This window comes from Poecile atricapillus, chromosome 3 (assembly GCF_030490865.1).
Source record: "Poecile atricapillus isolate bPoeAtr1 chromosome 3, bPoeAtr1.hap1, whole genome shotgun sequence".
Taxonomy (NCBI): domain Eukaryota; kingdom Metazoa; phylum Chordata; class Aves; order Passeriformes; family Paridae; genus Poecile; species Poecile atricapillus.
Genome location: NC_081251.1, coordinates 46,150,944 through 46,176,856, shown reverse-complemented (window position 1 = coordinate 46,176,856; position 25,913 = coordinate 46,150,944). Strand labels below are relative to the sequence as shown.

Sequence of the window (25,913 nt, the reverse complement as noted above, 5' to 3'; positions counted from 1 at the left end):
AGGCCAGGGATAACCAGCGTCTAAACAGGCAGACCTAAGACTGCCATTGGGCAGCAAATCTGTGAAGAAGTAACTAAAAATCCACATCATCTCTGATCAACACAACAGCACAGGAAGTGCAGCCCCTGTGCCACATCCTAGCCAAACAGTTTCCAGCTCCATTTGCAACAGGACACAAGGTTATTGCTGCAGCAAGACCAGGCCCTGATCCACTCTCACCACCCAACACTCCTGCAGACCAACAACCTTCTGGAGTCCTCAATGTCAGGTAAAACCAATCCCACTGGAAGCCCCATATAAGTCTCATCACAGAAGATGCATCTTCAATACTGACTTGTACTGCAGTCAGAAATTTAAATGCAGCACCAGTTGTTTTGCCTTCTTGTCCTTTTACAAATGAAGGCAGGCTCACCTACTAGAATTTATTCACAACAGCTCTGCTTTATGTTGATACCTACCAGGCACACTTAAGACAGCAGCAGGATGTGCTGCATTAAATTATTAGGCAGAATAAAGAGATGCATTTGTGTTTCACATTTGCTTCCAGTCAAATTGCTAAATAAGTAATGTCAGCCTGCTCTCTTAAAAAAATTACCAACATGGATGCTATCATGGTTGCCCAACCTCAAAACTCATGTGATATATTTGTTTTTTGTGACAAATATTTAAGCTTTAAATATTTTAAAGTCTTTTCCCCACTTCATAACATTTCAAAGACTGAAAAGTTTTAAGCACCGGAAGTGATATCTGCTAGCCAAGATTTATAAGTGCTATACTCTGGGGTTCTGATGCAACTTCTTCCCCAAGCAAGAGGTAGAAAAATCCTAGAGGTTTTTGGCAATAAAGAGGTAGAAAATTTTTAATGAAAGAAGGAAAAAAACCAAGCCAACCCACACCCCCAGTCGAACCCAATCCAGTTTTGGGACCTACACATCATGAAGACATCTCTGAGGAGACTACACTACTTCTACCAGGAGCCATGGGCAACAAGGCCCACTGAAGGGAACAGCTTTACAGAGATGACAAGCCACCCAAGCCTGTCAGCATAATAGCTAAATTATCACTGCACAGCTCTTGCTTTGCTGGTTGACTTGGAGGTAAAAAGAAATAACAGCCTCCAAAGTTAAATGCCTAAATCATTTCACTGCTTATCCAAGCAGGATCAGATGCATACAAAGCAAAGATAAAATAACATTTTGCATTTCTAAAAGAGAGAACACCGAATATAATACCCCTGCCAACTTTAATATCCCAATCACACAAAATGCAAAAGCAGGCAAATTTTCAAGTACTCCCGTTAATATTCCTAAATAAACCATGTAATCTACAAGAGTCTGTACTATACTTGAAGTCTGAACTTTCAGAAACCAACGAACTGCAATTCTATGTACACCCCAGTGAAATCTGTGCACGGGATGAATTCTTGGGGAAAGGAGATTTAAGTTCTCAGGAGTTTCTCACTGTGATGAAGTCAGACATGCCATCCCACTACGAGCTCTGGCCAAGTCAAAGTGTTTACAAAACACTCCAGAATTCCTCTAGACAATTGAAACTAAGTAATTAGACCAACTTTTAATTACTGGCTTTTAAGGCCATACTCAGGTCATAATTACTTCCACTTTGTTTCTGTAGGATACTGAAGAAACATCGTGCTGAAGAACATACTGAAGAAAAGTACCAAAAGGTCCAGTAACCAAATCACTGCTAAGTAGCAAATAATTTTTCTTATCAACTTAGGAAAAAAAGGATTTGAGAAGTAATTTGCCATGGATGTTTCTGAGCTCCAGAATCTTCCATAATGTTAGTATTAACTTAGTTTAATGTATGTGTTAACTTAGTTTTAAGGCATTTTAAAAATCTGGATCTTGAAATTATAGAAATACGCTTCCAGACCAATTAACATATGTCATGGTAGGTTGTGGGGAAAGGTTTTCAAGCCATGCCCAGGAAGATGGCATTACATTTGCTCTTTATAAAACCAAAGAATTTCCCAACAACTGCATTACAGAATATTGGCTAGAGTGGAGTTCCCTATCATTTCAACAAGGGAGCTCTTTCTTCAATGTACAACTCGCTATTACATGGTTTTTGCTTCAGAAGGAAAAAAGCTTCTGCTACTGAAACAATCAGGTTGCGATGTTCCCATGCCAGAATTTTTTTGCCTTTCCTGCTTTTCTCCACAGACAGACTAAATCCACCCACTTCACTATTTATTTCAGCCATCACACAAAGCTCATAAAAACAAGGGGCAATCCAGTCCCAAGGAAATAACAGATTTGTGCAAGCAAGATCATCCTCCCACTCAGCAAAGAAGAGACATTCCTTAGCAGAGATGGTATTGTAAAGATTTTTCTTTAAGGAGCTCAGTAACTGCATGGGTCTGCTTATGAAGTACTGAACAGAGGCTTTCTTGGAGTGGCATATGGTGGCAGCATTTTATGTCTAGCCTAAGCCTGGGTTCCCAGACTTTGGTCATTCCCACTGCTACTGGCAATGACAGCAGCCAATCACAGCAAGCTGAGGATTTAGCTGGCTGCTTGGGTGATATTCCAATACCACAGATTGGAGTCTCTTGTCTAGGCTACAGGAAAAAAAAAAAAAAAAAAAAAAAAAAAAAAAAAAGGCAAGCAGCTAGGAAGGAACTGATTAGTCACAGAACTGTCAAACTAGTGCCTGTATTATGCAACAGCTTTACATGTGTGAACAGCAAAAGGAAATGAATACCTCAAGATACGGGACTGATTATTTCAAAAAGAAATTCTCAAATCCTAAAGAAATACCAAAAGTATTAAGTTCAAGATCTTAGTATCTACAACTTTGCAAAAAACATTTCAGATAGGAGTGATCTGTTTTCTCTGCAGGTTAAATGCTAAAAACTGGAAGACATTTCAAATATTTTGTATTACTTTTTCTTGGACAGACTCTCCCTTTTCTGTCATCATTGTATTCATACTGTGTGTATCAAATATGGCCAAAAAGACAGACAAACAGAAAGCCAGAATAATGCTACACTAAGCTAGTTATTTCAAACATGGGCCAAGTATCATATAATATTATGGATATCCACGTTCAAAGCATTCAAAACCAACACACACCAATTTTTAACAGAGCAAACATTTCCTAAAGAGTTAATTTAAGGACTAATACACCCTTGGGAAAAGGGAAGAGAGCAGAGACCACTAACAGAATGCAGTGAGCTTCAGGCTGACAGGACTGTCTCATGTTTTCAGTGGGGAAGAGGAAATCAATGAAGTGTCTCAGGCATTAAGTCAGAACAGGGTTTTAAAGCTTTTCCTGAGCTAGCTAGAACTCAGTACACTCCAGTGGCCTATGTGCTATGTGTACTTTTAAAAATGAACACTCTTCTCAGTTTGTTCACAATATACTTTGAGGTAAAACTCAAAATTTTAAACTTACCATTCCCAAACTCTTAAACTCTTGTCATCAGATGTACTCACAAACCTTCTATTTTCATCCACAAACACAATGGTGTTGACAGCGCCCAAATGCCTATCGTATTCCTGTACAATCTCACCACTTCGAATATCCCACTACAATTAAAAGAGTCAGAATAAGAACCTGTTTTTTACTAAATGCCAGTACTTTTAGAGAAATAAATATTGAGTAGACATACCTGTACAATTTTCTTATCTGACATCCCTGCAACAAAGAGATTTTGTTTATCTTCATCAGGATTGAATTTGACACAATAAGGAACCTTCCTGTTGGTGAATCTTGAAATACATTGCCCTGCAACAGAAAACCCATTTATAGTGTATCAGGTTGGAAGTGCTATGGCCTGATTGGTTGTTTGCAGATACTGATCAAAAGCACTTTACTAAGAGCTGACAACACTTATTTTAAAGTCCTTGAGAGAATTAGAGGGCAGAATTTGCCCCGCTCTTTAATTAGTCCCTCTTTCACGTTTGTGTGCATGCACATGCATAAACATGTACACACACAAACTGTTCTGTAAGTTTGCTACAGCTTCCCAAACAACGCAACTGCTCAGTACCCTGTATGCCACCAGGACATAACAAGAACAATAAGGACAATAACAAGAACACAAGGACAGGTTCAGGATATCACAAGCTGACCACTGTCTTTGCAAAACATCACCTGCCTAGGATCAGATATCTTCTCAACAGGAGATACAAACTTGGGCAAGAACTCAAGATTAACCTTAGAGAAGGGTAACAGTAATCCAACTGCAAAATAAAGCCCTGACCTCCTCTCCTAGCTTCAGCCACAAATACCTTGATTACTTGTTATCCGTAACTTACAGGAGCCATGTTAATCCAAAAACTCTGTCTAATAACTGAGATCAGACTCAAGTTCAGACTCAACACAGGAGAATTAGACTTACACCTTTCTGGCTATCATCTGTATAAGATTAGTGGCACTACTAACCCAGAAAGCTAACAACTTTTTCAAACATGGGAACTTCCTGTCTTAGGAAGAGACCCAGGTTTAAAAGGATACTGACGAAATCTATCCTGTATTTTTCTTTAACTTAACAAACTATTTGTAGCAGAATGTTACAGAGCATCTCCAGGCACCAAAGCATCAGACCTACCCTTCAACACTCTATACCAGCAGCTCAGTTATCACCACCTTTTCTTATTTCTTATGAGTGCTCTTCAGGTTGAGCAAAAGACCAAGTGAGATAATTTTTCTAAATTAATCATATTTAGGTGTGAAGAGTAATTTTATGCCTGTAAATGTAAACATGCAATTAAGTGATTTGGCAAGATGACTTTTTGCTGAAAAAATCTTTAGCATTACAAGTAACTATCAAACCTCTCAAATAAAAAGGTATATGAAAATACAGGTAGTGTCAATTGCACTATTACAGATAACAACAAAACACATGGGGAAAAAAGACTAATTATCCTGCAATGAAAGCCTAAACAGTGAACTACAGGACACTATGAAGGATAAGTGGAAACAATCTGAATGCAAAGATATATTTATAGCCACTATTAATTAAAAATAGTGCCACATAACACCACCTAAAAATACAAGCCTACCTGTTTCAGTGTCCCAGAGTTTTAGATAGCGGTCATATGCAGCACTAAGGAACTGAGTGCCTGCATTGTTAAAACAGATGTCTCGAACAGCTTTACTGTGTCCTACAAAATAGAAAAAATGCAATGATAAACTTTCATCCATTCATACTTGGAACTAATGTATTGGATTTTTTAAAAAACCCCAACCCATATTACTCAAGTTAAATGCTCTAACAATGCAAAGAGAAGAAGAAATCACTTATTGAAGTTCTTCATGAGAACTAGTAAAGAATAATTGAAGTGAGAAAGAAAAAGTAACTCCTAAAGAATGATGAGAATAAAACCCCGTAACACCCTCACACCTCTAAGACACTAGAGAGAGAAACAAAAGCATTGCAAGAACCAACTTGATAAACAAGTATAAACTTGTATAAATTGATACATAAGCAGAACTTCAGAAGAAATTTAAAACACTCTAATACATGGCAACACCTAATGAAAAAGAGGAGAGACAAACAGTATGTGAGACACATTTAATGGAGAAACATAATTAGGAAACAGGTACAAAATTTGGGAAATGTTAGATCAGAAAACTAAGAATGCTTTTGTCTGATGTTGACCTTGCTACCCCTCAGCCTCAATACTTTTATCTGACCACCACATCAGACTTGCAGTTCTCTTTAGTTTAAATAATAGCACGGTAATTGAAATATAGCAATACAGTAGGCAAATCTGGTTGATAATAAGAACCTTCTGAGAGAAACAGTCACACCGTTCAGAAAGAGTAGTCTATTGAGAGAGAACCTTTTTTGAGCCATCATATTTGCCACACTGCTGTCATCAGAAATAATAGGTGAAAAAAGACCTCTTTCTTGTTACTCAACATATATTCACTCAGCGTTCTAGAAATGTTCCTATTTCAATAGGAGAATCAGCTACTTTTGTTCTGCATTCAAGGCTGCTAAGAAGTTTGTATTTCTCTCCCTCTCAGCTATCTGCTTTAACAAGCACCTGTTACACGAACAAAGGCTGCACCTAAAAAAGATTTCCCATGCTTTTGCACCAAAAACTCAGCACAGATGGAATGACCTATTTGAAGAGGGATCATCAGACCATGAGATGCCCTCACTGGTGAAATACAGAGGGCTGCTGTTCTCAACATGAAGATGTGGCAATTTCATATAAAAATTTTGCCTTCAGAAAGGAGTCTTGAATAAAGTATTGATGACTGTAGTACACTAATATTTTAAGGGTTGTAAGGCTTTACACATTAACATTAAATTACTTGGAATGGTTACAAAGTTCTTAATGAAATGTGCATCTTTTTCAGTTCTTACTGCCAATATCATTCTGAACAAACATTGCCTTGGATGCACACAAATGACAAATTAATAAGCTAACCTAAATCATATTCTTCCAGGAAGTTGTTCCAGACATAAACGAGTTTAAAAAAAATTATTACCAATAAACGTTCGTAGACATCTTCGATCACCATACACTTCCCATAGCTAGGAAAAAAAGGATGGGGGGACACATGTAAATTGTTAAACAGTAATGATGCTGAAATTAAGTGTAAACATATATGGCAACATCTCTTAAGAAACTAATTACAACCATATACTATGCACTGATTAATCACAATCTATCCAGAAATTTGCTAGAATGTTGTCACTTTCCTGTTAGGAAAATCCCCTTAGAATAACTAAAACTCCCATACCATACTCCAATTTTAACAACTTAAGGTTTTGCCACTCAAAAAAAAACCCCAAAGCATCAGCTTTGTGTTGATATATGCTGGACAGAAGTGAGATTAGTTCACACCACAAATGCTTCAGCAAAAAGCAGAGACCTGTTGTTAGCTGTATAACTAGGCTTCACAGAAAATGACTTAATATAACAACAAAGGCAATAACGTGAGAAACTTGTGACCTTCCAAATACTATCAAAAAACAACTAACACTGTTTTAACAGCTTCAGTCTTGTGTACTATTTCTATCTTTGTTCCAATGAATTTGTAATTTAAAAATTAAGTGAGAAAAATAAAAGCAACACAGACAAAAGGTATTTGGTAGAAGTACCAAATGTTTATGTATCCTAAAATGCACTGTCTGTATTCCAGGATGGTATAAAATGTATACATGAAAACAGAAAAATAACTCACCTTAATTTTGCAATCCATAGAGCAAGACAATAGTATATGCCCAGACAGAGGAAACAATCTGACTGCACTAACACCCTATAAATAAGAACATAAGTTAACAGTAAGTGAATCATCTAGATGTTTTCTCAATTTGCTTACTCTCTTTTCCAGGCAAAAAACTAAAGCTTATCTTCATAAAATATACAGATACTGTTTTAGAAACAGTGATGTATTTCGAACAATTGTTATTGGAAAAAAAAATTATTCACTTTAATGGCTGTATATATAACCTCCTTTAAGATCCACACCATTACTATGGTAAACACAGCAAATAAATACAAACTGGAGGTTGGGGAACCATCTCTGCTTAACAAGCCTTTTCAGGTGGGGCAGGTATGGAATTAAAAAAAAAAAAAAAAAAAAAAAAAAAATTTTGACAACTCAATTTCTTACATATACTACCACTGCCTTCTACCCACTGAGCCAGATTTCCTGAGCATGGCATCTTCACAGTTTTCTGTATTCCAGGTACTCCTTTCTGGGAAGTCCAAAGAACCCCCAAGTACTCGTGTTTTTAACATCCCTCTTTTCCATTTCATTTCGATTACTCCATTCATATGCCATCCAGTTCCTCCCTCCCACCCCTGGTTGCAGCTGGGTACTTTATCCTCCCTATTATTGTCTACTTATATCCTCCAGGTTTTCTAGATTTGTCCGCCCATTTTTCTTTTCCCTCTCCCATCAATATCATTATTCACCTTGTTCGAAGGAAAAAGCCATTTTACACATTAGTCTGTTGTAGGATAATAGAGGAGGGACTAGAGCTTAGGGGAGGAGATTCATTCTGGAAAGACCTGATAGCTGCAGCTATAAGCTCCTTGATGCAGCAATCATTTAAGAAGAGCACAGAGATGCAACTCAACTAAAAGAGAGGGTAAAAGCTAAAACATTCCTTGTATCCTCTTCTCTTCCATCTTCCAAATATTATTAAGGTGATGTCCATTGCAGTGCAGCATATTCCCCTTCAAGCAGTGCTTAAAATTAGTGACAAAAGAAGCAGCAAATTGAGTATGTGCTATACAACCCTGAGCAGTGAAACACTTTTTTAATACCAGCAGTGTATATATTGTTTCGGAATCTGACAAGAAGGAACTGTGGATGTTAAGCAGCATCAAAGAAAATCAAGACACACCTCTCAAAGGTATTAGCTATATTTGGGAAACCTGTAACGCTAATGCACCATAATCACAAAACCTATGTAACTTTACCTAAGTTTGATATGAAATAGCCCTTAAGTACTCTTACTACAAAAAAACCTCAAACATTCTTAGTCACTATGTTAACACAAAAGTATATGCAGCTAGACAACTGCAACTGAGCAGGCAAACACCTGATGTGAGCAAGTACTGCAACCAATTACATGCAGAGTAGAGTAAACAGGAAAATACTCTTTCCTTCTACTGATTCTTCAGTTTTATAGAAATTACTAGCTGCAGACAGAAAATTAAATGGGTTGTTATGCTGTATGCTCACAAACATTCCTACCTTTGTATGCCCAGACCACACATGGATTTGCTTCTTTGGAAGATAGCACTTCTCAGGTGGTACTGTAGAACGGAGATTAACTCCAACATCTTGAGGGACATGAAGGTAAGATCTCCCCTGATAATCATACATTTCTTTAACTGAAAAGGCAAACACAGAATTCTCAGAATCCATATTTTAAGAAGTTAGAATCTTTTGAAAGGCTCAACAACTCACACAATTATGGTTTTCTCAACACAGCTGCTCTGCTGTAGAGGAAGAGGTGAGAGAAGCAGTACAAGAAAAACCAGCTTGTCCATACAGATGTGGAATCTTATTTGACATCAGTTAAACTCTAATTAAGTAATTTCAGCAAAGTCTAATTGGAATCTTACAATCCAAACATTAAGACAAGCTTTCTCCTATCCATTTTACTCATCAGCAAACAGCAAGAGAGTTCTCCTGACCAAAAAGACTTTGCTTACACTAACACTACATAGATTAAACTGTGCAACTCTAAACCTGACATTTGCTTGCAACTCACATTCTGGCCAGCTCTGTGCTGTGTCAGTCATGTCAACAGAATTACAAATCAAGGAAAAAAATATTCATTTGGCCAGCATGAACCAGTATCAGTCAGCAGCAGCCAACAGCTGCTCTTTAACTAGATTTAAGAAGCAATTGGACAGCCAGAAACACAGGGATGCATTGTGCATGAAAATTGATTATTTCAGAGTAGACGTATGTTGGGTAGCCATGACAATAAACTGTGGACTGATTAAATTAATTTCTCAGTTTCTGGAATGTTGTTATGGCAGTTGTGGTTGTACTCTTGCACAGTATTCACACTTAGACATATCTTCAAAATGGAGTATTTCTGGAACATTTGCATGCGTGAAGATCATAGCTTATATGGCAAGGTCTTTTCACTGTGAAATTTCAGGTAGAGAGCATGAAAACTTGGAAACAAAATAATTTGTCCATAGGAGGCTCAGTGGCTAAAATTTCACGTTTGTTATGCTCACTGCTGTTCAATAAATACCGTCATGATCTACTACACATAAACAGAAAAATGTTCTAATGCCAGCAACGCTTATCTCACAGCCACTTCTTCCTCAACACACATTAGAAAGGATGCTCACAGCTCATGTGTGTGAGCCTGGCCGTAGAAACTGGAACACAAAGAGAAACCCTGTTTACCAAACTATCTGCACCAAGCAGCGTAACGCAGGGTTGCTTTGCACGCAGACAGCCAAATTAACAGTTTCAAAAAATTACTGAATTTTACTTAATTACCAAACCATTTTCTTTGAAGGTACCACATACCACAGGCTTCTGTAGGGTAATTAATTCATACGCAATTATTCATAGTATAAGGGCAAGAACATCTACATTAAAAATTGAGAAAGTGTAAAGACCAAGTAATTTTCTAAATTGTTCATGAACCATAACTCAGAGCCCTACCTGCTGATGAAAATACTGACACATAAAACTACAGTAATTCTGAAGCTGAAACTAAGCCAAACTCTTAACTTCAGTATGTTTGCTCTGTGAAACAGAAAAGGGATACACGCATCTAGTAACATTAGAAAGAAATAAATAAATCCAATACCCTGAAAAATGACATTTCCACACTGCTCTTCACAGTACGAAGTGGAACTAGTCCAAGTTTATTTATCTCTTACCCCATTCTTTATGCTTTTGCCTGTGAGTGCTGTTATCTCCAATACAGACACATCATGGTGCTGAGGCTGTCTGCCATCCTTACTAATTAACACAGCAGGCAAGAAAACACAGTGAGCTAGAAAATGAGAACAGCCAGGAAGATGCCATTACCATGTAATATAGTCTTCTCCTCTCCAGGTTTATCATCTTCTAGTTTTCCTCTCTTCTGCCTCTTAGCTGTTATTTCATCCAACTCCTTCTGCTCTTCCTGGAAAAAATAAAACATCATCTCTTAAAAAAGCAGCATTCAGAATCACAGAACAAAATTCAGAACTATACTATTGTTTACTCACTATTAAGAACACATTTATTTGCTAAACAAGATTAGAAATATTTCTAAGCATCAATAAAGAGAATACCCCATAAACCATAAAGACCTGAAAAGCTATGTACACTGAAAAGCAATATTATCTTTTTATTCATAGGCTAAAGCTAAGCACTGACTGGACAAGAAGGATACCTGTTGGTTGGATGGTTCAGGATGTGTGTATTTGTGTGTGTGATATTGGGGATTTTCATTTGCAAGTTCTTTTAAAAAAAGTTTTACTTTCACTTTTTTTTCCCCCAAGCTCTTTCTTTTAATCAGACTCTACACACAGGTTGAATTAACTGTATTTCCAAAAAGTGTTCTAAATAATTGAACGCAGAATATTTGGAGCATCTTATTTGGATGTATCACCCAAAATGTTTCTATTACCCCCAAGCATAGCATAGGTCTCCTTGGACAAGCACTAGCACAGCTGGACGTCTGTTGAAACCTACTGCCATGTACTGACAATTTATATCCATTTCATTAAAGCAGTACTTACTTCTGATGGTTTGGCTACTTCTTTTTCATCAACATACTTTGCCCATGGTCCCAGGAAACCATCAATATTAGATGCATCATTCTCCTTGAATTTCTTCCTTTTTTCAATTTTCCTCTGTCCTGTTTCAAATACTGTTAAACCTGAAGAAGGAAACATTACAGTGACTAACTGCTAACATCAGAGATTACACCATAGTTAATTTAAAAGAAAAAGCCACCACTGCCACTCCTTTCAGTAAAAAGGACAACATAGAAGAAGTATTTAAGCAAAACTGGTCAATGCATTGCTCACTTTTCCAGCCATGAACACTACTAACCATGCACAGTAACAATGATCACTTTAACAGTGTATCCTTGCCTGTTAGAATATTTAAACATGCAGGTACCATAAAATTTTAACAGTAAGTCTGAAGACTGTATGAATATATCAGTTTTCATGCTTTAAACAGTTTAGTTTTGTGTCTAACAAAACAGGGCAGTTTTTGAAAGCAAAAGTCTTCTTGGCTTCTGATCCCTCTGAACCATCTCGGTTTGAAAAAAAACAGCCCCAAAATGAAAATGAGGCAAGTGTCCCAATATCCCAACCACAACTGTGTATTTTAATACAGAAAAAATTCATAGAATTCTAGAATGATTTGGGTTGAAAGTGGCATTTAAAGGTCACCTACTCCAATCACCTTGCAATGAGCAGCAACATCTTTAACTAGATAAGGCTGCTCAGAGCCCTGTCCAACCTGAACTTGAACGTTTTGATGGATGGGGCACCCAATACCTGTCTGGGCAACTTGTTCTAGTATTCACCAACCACACTGTAAAAAATTTCTTCCTTATAGCTTAGTCTGAATCCATCTTCTTTTAGTTTAAAATCATTACCCTTGCCCTATTGCTACAGGCCCTCTTAAAAAGTCTGTCACTATTGACAGAGTCATCTCCCTCCAACAATTATCTTGTTCTTTCATAGAAATACTAGCTTTTCACAAATATTGCACCCTCAGAATTTCATGTGTCAAAACCACTATACAATATAGATGTGGGAGGAAAAAAACCCTGTAGGAAATTATTTTAACATATTTTAAGTTTTTCAAGCTTGTATATAGGATTATATTTAATTTTTAAACAATGTTTTTCTGCAGCAGCAGTAATACGCATCTAATGCAAAAGAGACTATAGAAGATTTACACAAACAAGGGGAAAATAGGCAACATAAAAAGTTCAGTAGTGGTCAGAAGGAACTTCACATTAATCAAGGGTTTTCTTAAAATGAAGTAAGAAATTCTGTTATGAAAAGGGTTTTTCTAAAAAAATTTTAAATGGTTTAATCTTAGTCATTTCCTTCTTGGAAGGAAAGAGTGAAATAAGCTTTCATGTATTCTAAGGAAGAAGACACAGAAAAAAAGATCCTTTGTATACCCATGTGAATAGGATATTTGAAAAAGACATGCAAGTGAAAGCATAACCATGACGTTTACACAGGTACAGTTTTCCAACATGAACAAGTCCCTTTGAGCATTAAATATCTTGTATCAAAGTATTAATTACAAACCCCATGCCTCTGGTAGTCAATCCTCCCAGTGGCATGTCATGCTGTTACCATTTGGCAATCTCCCAGTGGTTTTTCTTTTCCAAATAACCCAGAGTTTAACTTTGCTAAGCAGAGATAACATGCAGCTCCCAACAGGAGTGCCAGAGGTTGCACACAGAGTGATCAGTTTGCTCCAGAGGAGCAGTTATGGTGATTAGCTCAACATACAGGTATCCTAACGCAGACACATGACAATGTTAGCTGAGACAGAATTTAAGAGGACCGAAAAGCTGTTTCAAATTGTACAGATAAACTGTATTCATGCAATGGCACATTGCAAATCCTCTTCTGAAATTTGTCATGACAACCTGAAACATTTGCTACTTCAAGAAAACAAAACACTCCAATATCTCTCTTCCCACTCTACATTAAAATTGCAACACACCTGTTCCTTATTTTGTTTTTGGACATGGGTGTGTTTCCCATAATACCTTCCTTTGCTAATACCTATTCCATTTTTAGGTAAAGAAAAAATGAAAACAGTTAAGAGATGCAAGGAATTTATACAAGATTCTGAATTAATTACCTTGATTTTTTTCAGCTTCTTCTACGGAACCAATATATTTGGTAGCAGCTTCAGGGTTATCTACAGAGGGATCTAGTGCGTAACCTGGAACAAGAGTTAAAAAAAATACTGTTATTTCAAGCTTTTCTGTTTTGTACAACTTTTACTACTCTGTCCTTCTGAAATTTTTTTCCTGTTAACTCTGAACAAGCTGGAGATGACAAAGAGTTGAAATTTTGGAATCCAATTAACTTTTCACTTGGCCTGAGTATAAAGATTACTATGAAGTAGTACCATGAGGCCCTTGAGAACATATTGCTCTCGGAATGCTTAAATATGCACAACACAGAGAAACAAATAAATGTAATAGTCAGCAGTTAACAACATAAAATACAAAGGGAGGGTAATCACAAGAAGCCAAGTCACAGAATCTGGTGGGAAGGGACCCCAGGATGCCCCTGCTCCGAGAAAGGTCAATGCTGAATTCAGGCCATTTTGCTGCAATGCAAACATTAGATTTTGAAATGCCATAGCAACCTCTTCTTGTAAGAACATGGCATCAGGAAAAGATTAGCTCAGATTCTTTTTCAGAGGCACAGGATGTTAAATATATGCTGCTTTAGTGCAGGGCACTGCTCCTTGGTTTGGAAAGCCAGTAAGTCATGTGGAAACCAGCCAGTGGCTGCTGCATACACAGAGCCCTCTGGTTTCAGCAGCAGCCTCCTGCTCTGCCCACCACTTCTGCTGGGTCAAAGACAGTGCTCCTTATCCTTGGCAGTCCTGGGGTGGCAGCAGCTGGAAGGTAGAGGACAGAGATGGGGGAGAAAAGAAACCAAATGAAGTTTTCTAGGGCTTTGTGTATATTCTGTCTCCCACAGCAAAAATTACTTAATCCTCCTCTTACCAGAGCTGAGAAAGCCTCAACTTGAAAGAAGTTGCTTTAACTAATGTGGATGGTACCAGCAGCAGCAGTCATGGCCTTTCATTTTTCAAATAATTAAGTATTCACATCTTCATTTCCTGACTACAGCTATTGAGCCTCGATAAAAACAAAACAAAACAACCCCAACCAAATCTGCTGCATTTACTCTTATAAATAATTTATAAAATGAGCCAGCATTTCATAGCTATTCAGGATATTTACAATTTTAATACATACATCCAACTTTTTTTTTCCACTTCTCCTGAAGTGGATAGCATGATCTTATAAGACAAATAAATTCATTTCGTTTCCAAGGAACAGGTCAGGCACTGAACACTTACTGACCACCATGGCTTTTTTTATTTTGGGAAAGACTGCACCCTGGTGGACATAACACCAGTTTTTATTAAACATTAAAGTGACAACATGTCTCTTGAGGAGGCAGTGAGAATTTCTCTGCATAAAGGATGGTAAAAAAAAGAGAAAGAAAGGTATCAAACCACCAGTAAAAGAAATCACACACATAATGAATTAAATCCTATAGCATACAATCCAATTCCTGTATTTCATGAGACAATCATGAGCAGGGGGAAATTATCCAGTCTACTCTGGAGACCAGTGGCTCATAAAGGCACATAAAAACGCACATGAGTTGAGAACCTATCAACACCATTCCGACAGCCAAAGGAGATTGTCTCCCCAAACATTTTTCAGAAAGACTACCCTCCTAGAACATGGTCCAGTTAATTTCTTTTTAGATGCTGGGGAAAAAAGTACTGTTGAAATTAGTAGAAGAACCATTCCAAGAACACAGCAGGTATTCCCATCCAAATAGAGTATTCTACCTGCCAACCAGCCCCATCGTTTCAAACCTGGTAAGACCCAGCTGTGGGCCAACATATGTCCAGATGATTCATGAATACATATGATATAGGGAGGGAAATACATGCCAATGTCATTTTACAAAATACATATTCCCACTATTCCTCTGTTAAACAATAAAATAATTTATTCTAGACTTTTAGTAGGATTTACTTTTATGGATAACCAAACTGAGCCAACACTGCAATCAGATTTCCCTTCATTTAGCTGCTTGCTTTTACTAAGCCACTATTTTAATGAGTTCTCTTCCAAGCTATAAGGTTTCTGTTAACAGAAGAGAGATATTACTTTGGATTTCTGTCAAAATCAATACAGTGGTTTACTTGTCCTCCAACTGCATTGACACTATCTCTGGGACTCTATTTGCTTGTACTTGTAAAAGAGGGACAGTATTCCCATGAATAGGGCCCCTGGGCCAAGCACAGCTTCCCGTGGAAGTGGAGACTTCTTATAGTTAAGTTGAATTTGGTCCAGCATCATTCTCATAGAAAAGCTCTGAACAATTTCTACTTTCTAATGGATATGTGAAAGGGAATATTTTCTTTCTGGCTGGGACTCCAAAACGCAGCTGCAAAAGACAGCTTGCTTTTATCCTACTCAGCTGGTATCCCACATAATGTGCTCTGACTTCTATGTCTCCTTCAGTTCACTTAGGAGGCAGATATTTCCCACAACATTTTAGCAACGAAAGATACAATTCCACCTACAGCCTTAATTTCAGTGCACCTGAAAATGGTTGGTTAAATAATTAGCCTTTGATGTGCATTCCAGAAAGACAGTTAATTAAAGCCTGTTTACACCGCACCGTGCAATGCAGCCCATAGAGACCCAAGGTAGCTCAGGTATGAAGAAAAATACATCTGGACTAACCCAGTCTGCACTGGCATCTCTGCAGAATCAAAGTAATCAGAGAAAAAAGTGCCTACAATTGTTAACAGGTAATAGTGACTGTAGGTGTTGCATGCAACATGAGTAGATTTAAAAAAAAAAATCACAAGTGTTATTTCCAAGTCAGTTATTTTAGGGTCTTAAAATATCAGTGTTAGCAATGACATAATCCTCCTGTAACCAAGTTACTGAGTACTCAATAAAGAGCTTTGAGATTCATGGAGAGAAGACTATTTCTTATTAAAAAGGACATTAATATCTTGTGAAGAAGAGATTTAAAAATACTAAATGTTGCATGAATGAAGCAGTCCACTTTTAGGATGTGCACTGATGCTCAAATAGCTATGAAATGGCTAAAATATTCATGAATAGTTTGTGTGCAGCATGTAAAAAATAATCTGTAATTCTGCTTCTGAAAACGCATATGTACTCATATATTGACTTTTTTACCAATACTCAAAAGGGAATTTTCAAGAAAAGAGACTCCTTCAGTTGAGAGCACAGATACAAAAGAATAAACATACTCTATGTTAGGACTTCCTAGTCTTTTTGACATGCTCCAAGGAATACAACACTGAAAAAATAATGCTAGTTAGGCATTTTAAATCGTAATGTCATGTGAAGGGGAATCTTATTTTCTAGAGAGACAGCCTTCCTTTGATAGTTGAAATTAAAATAAGAAGACTGCCTTACATCAATGGAATCAAACTAGGGTAGATTGCAGATGCAAAACTGGTTACCAATTAAAAAAGTCAGACTCCCACAGAGCAATTATTAATGGCTTTCTATTAAACTGGGAGAGGACCTTTCACAAGATGATGAAATGCTCACTTGGACTATTTTATGCAATGTTTTTTGTGGATTATGCCATCAGCATACTCTTTTCAGGTAGCTGTAAAGGGCAATAAGGTCGCCCCCCACCCCAGGACTCCTTTCTTCCAAGCTAAACAGTCCCAGCTCCCTCAGCAACTGCAGATTTTAACCCTAATGTAGAAAAAATCTCCACTGCCTATGACAACTTCACTTCCCCAAACGCCTGAAATAAAGGGAGTCTTACTGAGATGGGTAGGTCTCATTTAGATTAAAAAGCAGATGGCACTGAGAAGGTTGAAAGAGTATTTTCTGATAAAATAGCTGGGGTACTTAAAGAATACCTAAAGAAATATAATACTTAAAAAAATATTTAAAGTAAAGTAAGCAATTTGTAAGGACACACAATCTTTAGAAACACATTTTGTCAAGGAAAAGGTAGCACAGAAATCTGAAATCTCAGGTAACAGGGACAGTAATGATCAGAGAATCCTATTTAAATGGAAGGCAGAGAAATGGAAAACCCAAGCACACATGCAAAATGACAAAGGCTAAAAATAATACACAGTAACATTGAAATATCTTGTTTTAAAATAATAAGCTAACATAATTGGTAGGATAGTACTAACATAATTGGATATAATATATGCTTTACCAGGTAGAAAAAATACAGAAATAAGACGGTCATGCCAGTGGAGAAAAACACGCTCTGTGCCATAGAAAGCTTAAGACAAATCAGATTAACAAGTTAATAGTGTTAATGAGCATTAAATGGTCCTGTGGACTGAAATTCCAGGTCTAAGTAGTGGTGAGTACAGTTGCCAGAACTCCCAGAGTGACCATAAAGACAGAAAATGCAATAACCATGAAATGGTAACAGAGATTAAACAACAGGTGCCAGGGAAAGGAGCACAGTAATAATGACATATTTTAGTCATCTTGTAGCAGACTGCACAAATCTCACACAAAGATGTGATGGTTTTTACACAATGTACTTGTACCATGAAGCAGTCACACCAGAGATTCACATGAAAAAAAACAGTTTAGCAGTGCAGGAAACTTGATTTTAAAATACTTTTTTCTAAGGACACACATTTTAACAATGACCATAATGGGGTATAAAACTAATATTGTTGACAAAGCAAAGGAAAATATAAAAACATTTATGACAATGATTTCAATCTCAAAACAGGAGGGCTATATAAAGTGGCAGAAAAAGAAAATATTTTTAAAAGGAACAGAAAGTGAGCACCAAAGGGTAAAGCCTTTTTCAAATGCACGGGCACTTCAAAGACAAAATGTAGAAGAAAAAAAACTAATGCCTGCCAGCTAATAAAAGATGACTTTAAAGCAACCAGAAGGAAGTGAGCACAGTCGAATAGTAAGTAAAGAGAAACTATTAGAAATAAGAAACTATTCTTCAAAGAGTTGAAGTTGCATCCAGATGTGGAAAATACAAAGACCAAACTCCAGCAGACAAAGTAAACACAACACTAAGGCAGCCTGCCCCCAAAAGCAAGGGAAAATCTCATAAGATAGAAAAAATAACACTTGTACTTTGTCAAAACTGGCAGGGACAGAAAGTGTACCTGACAGCGTGCAGGCCAACAGGCGATCAAGGACTGAAAAGAGCATCTGTGAGGGCTGTATTAAACACATGTTGATTATGGTGGAGCTTGGGTAGACTCCTGTGCCAGAACCCTTCTTTATGGGCAACATGATGTCATTATCTACCTCAAAATGAAATTCCAGGAGACTAAAGAGTCAAAAAAGTGGTAACAAAACACCAGGATCAGAGACAGTCACCCAAGAGATCTAAAATCAAACCACAGTGCAGATATTCTCACCTAATATCACCTCAATATGACAGAAAAGGAATATATCAAATACAATGCCGTCTTTCAAGAGACGTTTCAGAGAAGATATGGAGAACTACAGATCAACCAGCCAGACATTTGTATGGTTAGAAGATTCAAGGAGTAGAAACTGCAATAAAGAAAATGAGTATGCACTTGGATGAGCATTTTATATTGCAGGAGAGCAGACACCACAATTTTCTCTACAGGTAAATGACAATGTCAGAAACTCCAGAATATTTCTGAGGTGACAATCCTGCGAATGAGAAAAGCTTAGCTGATTTTGGATACCGTTACAAAACCAAGTTAGACTGACTATAGGGTGCCTCAAAAACACTTAAAAAACCCTACAGGTCCTTACATGGTCAGTTGATGGAAAGTTATTAAAACACTGTCAAGAATAAATGGTTGGTTTGCACAGCACAGGAAAGTTGCTGGTGGATTCATGCTCAAGCCCATGACATTCAACATATTGATAAATGATTGGAAAAATGCAGCAAGTAGCTTTGAGCAAGTTACTCACAGAACAAATTCACAGTGAGATTAACATGTAACCACTGTGCAAAGGTTTGCTCTCCATCTTAGGAGCAATACAGTGGAACTAGAAGAGACACAGAAGAGAGACAAGGACAGCCATAGGCATAAAAAGGCTGCAACGAGGAACAAGAAGATTGATCAGATCCATCCAGGTGGAAAAAAAAAGAGACTGAGAAGAAGCTACGGCAAAGAAGTATAAAGTAAGAAATCACACCGAAATGGTGAAAAAGAAATGATTGCTCATTTTGTTTTCCAGCATAAGAAACTAGGCTATGTGAAGCCAAACTAGAAAGCTGTTCAGTACCACAAGTTCAAAACAGAGATATTTCCTCACACAAGGAGCTAAGCTGCAGAGCTGCCTGAAAGAGATTGCTGTACAAAGAAAAAATATACAGGTTTAATAAGCAGGTGGAAAAGTTTGTAAAAAAAACCAAACTCCATAAAACCCCCAACAAATTGTCTGAAAATTAATAAATACATAAGCATTGCCCGTGGTTCAACTTGGTTGAACAACTGCATATTGAAAAGAACTATTTAGTAGTATATAAATATATATACTACTATATAAATATAATATTTATATAAATATTATATAAGTATAAAGTAGTATCACTATTTTCTTGCTTCCTTCTTCTACTCCTCACTAGATACCCATTGCTGGCCACTTGTCTAGTGGAATAAAGGGCTGGAAGGACCATCAGTCAATGACAGCATGGATGTTCTCAGCTGTCGAAGCATCACAAGAAAAATGTACTTTTAAGAATAAATATTTACTGCACAAGAAGTAGACAAGAAAGACTAATTGCCAAAAAAATACTTGGGTTTTTTTTGTGATTAATATACAGGTTTCTCTATGAATATGCATTCACTTTCAGGATTGTATCTATTATAAAGCTGTCTTTTTTTTTGGTGGAAGACATTGAGACAGCTGAGCTGTTTTGGATACATGATCTCATTTACTACCCTCGTCCTTCATTTACAGTCACTGCTTATCTACTTGCCAGTTATTGCAGATTTGTTTGAGACATCCTGCCTTAGTGCAATGGTGCTAAACAGAGTAATGGAGACCAGAAATCTCAAGATCTGCAGCTTTTAAAGGAGAGGTTTATTCCTGTTCCTCTCACTCTTGAAAAAGATACATTGCCTGGGTTTATGCCTATCAATTTTACTTGCATTTTTCTACTTGGTGTTTTCTGAGAAGATATTTATTACATCCTTCCAAATGGAAAAAGAGAGTATTGAAAATGTTAATAGATAACTTTCTGACAACTTAAAGGAGTGTTTAAAGTTTTTAACAGATCTTCTACTGAGCCAGAATATCATGCTCACTTACTGCATCTTCTACTTGAACTTCAGCTTCTCAGTGCTGGTTCCTGATGTTTAAATTGCCTGTATCTCAGACTTTTCATAGTTCCATTGTCAGTGTATCCAGATCATTATCTATTGAACATTTCTAGAAAGCTGAATGATAGCTGCACAGTTGCCAGTGTTACAAGGTTTAAAAATACATTTTTATGCTCACTTTTAATACAACTTTCAAGACAGTTGCTATACAGTGATGACATAACCAATAGAAGTAGTTTTGAGTAGACTTGCTAGCTTTATCTTTCTCCAAATGAAACTTTTAAAATAAAAAAACCCAAATGAAACACTATGTGCCTACAGGCACTTTTTACCAGTAACTATTTTACATACACAAAAATATTACATTTAATTTCAACCCACAAAATGTTACATTTCCCAGAACAAAATCTAATCTGTCTATTCAGATCTTGAATGGAAGTTCCTACATGTATCTGTCAAGCTCTAATATCAAAATTACAGTCAAGTAAGTTAAAATTATGCTATGAAACTAGATATCAATTTCTCAATATTGTCATTTTGCTTATATTCCACATCCTAACACCTTAGTGAAAAGTACCTATTAGCTAAAACTATGTAAGAGAAAAACTCTGTCATTAATATATTTCAATTTTTAACATTTACAAAAAAGCTTCTAATAAAACTCAAGTACAAAGAAAAATAGAATCAGGGATAGTCTCTGATGTTAGGCATTTTCTTCCACTGCAATACCTAGCTACCACAGATGTTAGCAACAAAGTCACAATAACCTGCATCACAAAATGCAGTAAATTAATTCAGGCATGCATAAAGCCCTAATGAAATTAAGGATACTTGTTTAGGAAGGTGATTTTTGAGGCAAAACAGTTTGCAAGAAGTAGTATTTTGAATGTAAATATGAATAATGAAAGATGCAAATCTCTTGTGCAAAAAGTTGAGTGTTGTGACATCTCAAGTTAACACAGGAAGTATCAGATCTTGTCTAATAAACTGAATTTCAAGTATATAAAGGATACTTCATCTGAACAAGCACTTGCAATCAAACTTAAAACAGAAATAAAAGCTTACAATGAAACACAGGAAAAGAATTAACCATTGTTATACGTGATCATGTGGCAGCTTTGTTCTTTCAAATGTGTGCAAAAGAATGTTTAGAATTTTCTTACAATTCATAAGAAATCTGCTTGAACCTGTAGCTTCCCCAATATTCATATATTTTATTTTTCAACTGCCACTATTTACAAGGGAAAATGTTATTCAAGATAAGAAAGCACTTACAACACTGACCACCAACACAATTCTTTGGGTCTGTCTTCCCCAAGACTATTTTAGTAATATATTCCCATTCTCTGCAAATCTGATTCATTCAGTTTGTATGAAGAGGCAACCACTGAAGAACCTGACAATTCAGTAAGGCTTCCTTATGGTCTGGAGAGAGTCAGAATCACATGAAAGAATCTATTTGCATAATAGATTTACAGCTAGTCATGTGAGAAGTGTGAAATTTTGATTTGTGTTTTCTACACTTGACAACTAACAGAAGGATTAATTAAGAGGGGCTTCTAGGGGATCATACACTGGATTACAGTTCAAAAGGGAACTACAAAATGAGTCTTCCCAAATAAATACTATGATCTCTATTCATATGTATTCTTATACAAAAGCCTTTTCCCATTTTAGTAATTCTAATAAAAATAAATAGCAATTAAATGAAAAGCATTTTACAGAAGTTATAGTCCTATTAACTGTTCTATCAAGACCATCATAATTTGTCCAACCTGCGTATGACAAAGATGGAGGTGAATTCCACTGTTAAGGACTTACCATAGGTTGCAAATGTTCGTCTTTGTTGCTCAAACATGAAATCATTGATGTGAGCTGGTTCTGCATATCCAGAAAGCATGTTTCTAGGTGCAGCCATTTGCTGAGTCCTAAATGGGTTTTCTGGTCCAAACTTCATCAAAAATGTTAAAACAAAGTGGAGCAGAATTAGTAATTTGTTATTTTTGTGTATTTATTTTTTCAGGAAAAAGAACCCACAGAAAAAAAGAGACCTCTCTTTCAAAAATGGTAATTCAAAATCAACTTTATTCAATTCAAAATTAAACTTTAAATTTCTTTGTGACTACTGAATAAGCTTCTTTGTCTGTTACTTCACATGGTAATCATGAAGTTGCTCTGAACAGCTGATTTCAGGATTGAACCTTCTAGCCTGTATTACTAGCACAGAGCTCAGGTTGATATTAACTACTTGACAGAACCAACACATACTCTCGTTCAGTATGGGACCAGTACAGGCATTCAGAAGACAAAACCCAAGGCTGTCCCACTTTAGGTTTCCCTAACTAAAACATTTACACACAGCAGCACTGAAGCAAGTTAAAAAGAGCAGTTTTGTTTGTACACATCATGGCTTTGATATGTTGCAAGCTTGCTGTGAAAAGGCCAATTTATGTGGTTCCTCAAAAGGTTTTCTAAACATAAAGCACAACTAATGTAGAAATTTGAGACTGATGCAGTATTTGTCTACCTAGAAGGCTAAGCCCTGGTCAAAGAGAAGACAAATTGTACAAAGAAGTTAAATATGGAAAAAAGTTAAATGCTTGAACAGCTATTTTTATCTTTCAGATAGCCTGTCAGTTATAACAAAATGGAAAGTGGTTCACATGGCACCAGGCAGCCTAAATTCAGTCTTAAAAGGTTTTTCAATATACAAATTTAGCATAGCTCAAGTTACTAAAATTCTTAATACTGATGTGAATAATTAAACTGAACGTACTTTGATTTTAATGTTAAATCCTCCTCTTAAAAGTCTTATATCTGCAGGTCTTACAAATGTTAATTCTGCCCTAATGAGCACAGTGAGTAAATAGCAAAAATGTGGAAATAGTAAAAGACCACTTCAATGCAGTTCATGTTTAACTCAACATCTTTATAATGCTATTTTCCCAGCTTAATTTTTAATTTTTGTAGCTATAATTCTGATAAACATTTTAAGACTCTTCTTAGAAGAGCTTTATGCAGAATATTAAAATTCAAGCACTAAAAATACCAACACACTTGTTTAGAATCTATTTTCTAATTTTCCCAAACTATATTCCAAAATGCAGCAAGCATTCAAAGAAGCTGTCTTACAGGAAATTCACACAAAATTTATACAAACTCTGCGCTTTAAGCCAAAGGCATTTATGCTCTAAAAACCAACATTGTTTCTTACCTCAGGTGCAAACATAGTTTCATAAGTGGGATTGTACTGAACTTCCTTGATAGCAGGATCAAGGTGGACTCCTGTTTCCACATCTTCCTGAAATAAAACAGATCTATTAATAACCCATTTTTCACACACAGACATTTAAATATACGACATCACCTTCTTTCAGTCCAAATGAGGGCTGTAGTTCAAGTTGACACTTTCAGCACTATGAAAGAGAAGAGCACCTTGGCCAAAGTTTCTATTTTTAAAAAAATATTGATTGCAAAATCAATCTCGAGTGGTCACTGAGAAACTCGTCTAAAATACTTGAAGATTTTTGCATATGGATAATTATTTATTTTTATTTAAAGATTTTATGCACATGTTTTAAAAACAGCATCAAGACTGAAGGAAAGCTTTCTTTTTTTAGGATGTTTGAAAACCAGACTTGTAAAGAAGAACCAATTAAAATGGTCACAAATTCAATTTAAAGGTATAAAAGCTAGAACTCTACAAAAGATAGAAGACCGAAATCACAAATAATTATTCTGAAAAACAGTTGCAAAGAAAAAAAATTACATATCAACATTACATACAAGTGTTAAGTGTAACAATGGTTTTCACAGAATGCAATAATCTCTTATTTCCAAAAGGTACATTTTCATACTGAAAGGTATAAATGTAATTCAGCTTTAGTACTTAAACACATTTGCAAGTTTGTAGTGACAAAAATTTAATTTGATAGATGAAGGGACAAAAAAGAGGGATTAACCAAAAGAATAACTTCAAGCAACTCACAGGGGAAAATTCAGAAGGGCACATGCAGCTGAAACAGAAGACAGAGAAGAAAGAAAATGGCTGACAAGGTAGCAGTGCCCAAAAAGACCTGGTTTCAGAGCTTTATGAAAGCTCTTTCACATCCACAGAACCCCTCCCCTCATTAAGACCTCAGTTAATGATCAAGAATGTTATTTTTCAAATTATTACTGTAATTGATTCCTGTATTTTTATTCTAGAAAAATAGCAATTGAAAAGGACTCAGAATGTGCTAGTATACTGACAAAATCCACAGTAATCGTACTGAAAAAGCTATCTTAGCATCATTGCTTAGTCAGTGCTTACCTACAATAGGATCCCAAAGCATTTGTGACTTACAAAAAGAAAGTGGCACAACAAGAATCAAATTTTAGCTTCATTAATAGAAAACTATCCCAAATAAACTTAATCTTGCTTTGCATGATAGTATCTTGAAAGAGCAAAATGGCACATTCTTAACCTGTTTAATATTATTAGCTATTCTCTGACATGCTACACCCAGAAGCTTTTTTTCTCCCCAATTTAACAGCAGGTCAATTACAAATTTGCTCATGCATACAAGATTTAAAGATTTTAAAACCTGATTTTCTAGAACACAGAAAAGAAAAAACAATACCTAAAGATCTCTGGCTTGTTACCTGTTTGTATTTGATTAAAACTGCTCAACAAAGGAAAATAAAAGCATGTTAAAACACTCCAAACAAAAAAAAAAAAAAAAAAGAAAAACAAAACAAAACAGAAAAAAATATATCTGCAATCCCATTGATTGTTTTTCTGCTAAGGATACTGTCTTAGTAGAATTGTTAAGTCCATCCAGAAATCTTTACTCTCACCATGTTATCAATTATTTTAACAGGCAGGTCCAGCCATTACACTGATCTTGCCTGAACCCTCAGCACTACCAGTTTTCAGCCTGACCTCATTTTTCTCATCACACAACCTTTCCAATTCACTGGGCTTGGATGTCAACAACTACTGCTACATTCACAGCCCCGACTTTCATACACCATGAACTTGCCTGCAAACAGCACAGTAGGTCTAATCCTGTCATTCAGCAAAAAATCCACACGTCCCCAGTTAGAACAGGAGCATACCAAAACCACTTCCTAACCTGTGTCACCTACAAACTTACACTTCCTTTTACTGCTCCATGTTGTGAGGACATTTTCCACAGAGAACTTTTTCAAGTCACATCATACAGCTTACTCTTCCAGCTACACCTCAAATCTTGTCCACCAAACTCAACATTTGAGAAAATAAAAATTAATATAATTGATAATAATGCAAAATTTATCTGATCAATGATTACTTGATCAGCTTACTTGAAATTAGGACAGGTTTCCCCCCTGCTCTTTAATCTGAAAAAGCAAAAAAT

At 36.3% G+C, this 25,913-nt stretch overlaps 1 protein-coding gene across 1 annotated transcript in view; it reads right to left on the bottom strand.

Moving 5' to 3' along the window:
• Window positions 1–25,913, bottom strand: part of CDC40 (cell division cycle 40) — a 37,863-nt gene that overhangs the window by 4,653 nt on the left and 7,297 nt on the right. Inside the window, exons 2-12 of the mRNA XM_058836960.1 lie at window positions 23,747–23,833; window positions 22,354–22,483; window positions 13,315–13,398; window positions 11,208–11,347; window positions 10,510–10,606; window positions 8,695–8,834; window positions 7,171–7,245; window positions 6,472–6,517; window positions 5,031–5,132; window positions 3,635–3,750; window positions 3,418–3,551 (exon numbers count right to left, since the gene is read on the bottom strand). Coding sequence (XP_058692943.1) covers window positions 3,418–3,551; window positions 3,635–3,750; window positions 5,031–5,132; window positions 6,472–6,517; window positions 7,171–7,245; window positions 8,695–8,834; window positions 10,510–10,606; window positions 11,208–11,347; window positions 13,315–13,398; window positions 22,354–22,483; window positions 23,747–23,833 — 1,151 coding nt within the window. The remainder of the gene's footprint in view (window positions 1–3,417; window positions 3,552–3,634; window positions 3,751–5,030; window positions 5,133–6,471; window positions 6,518–7,170; window positions 7,246–8,694; window positions 8,835–10,509; window positions 10,607–11,207; window positions 11,348–13,314; window positions 13,399–22,353; window positions 22,484–23,746; window positions 23,834–25,913) is intronic.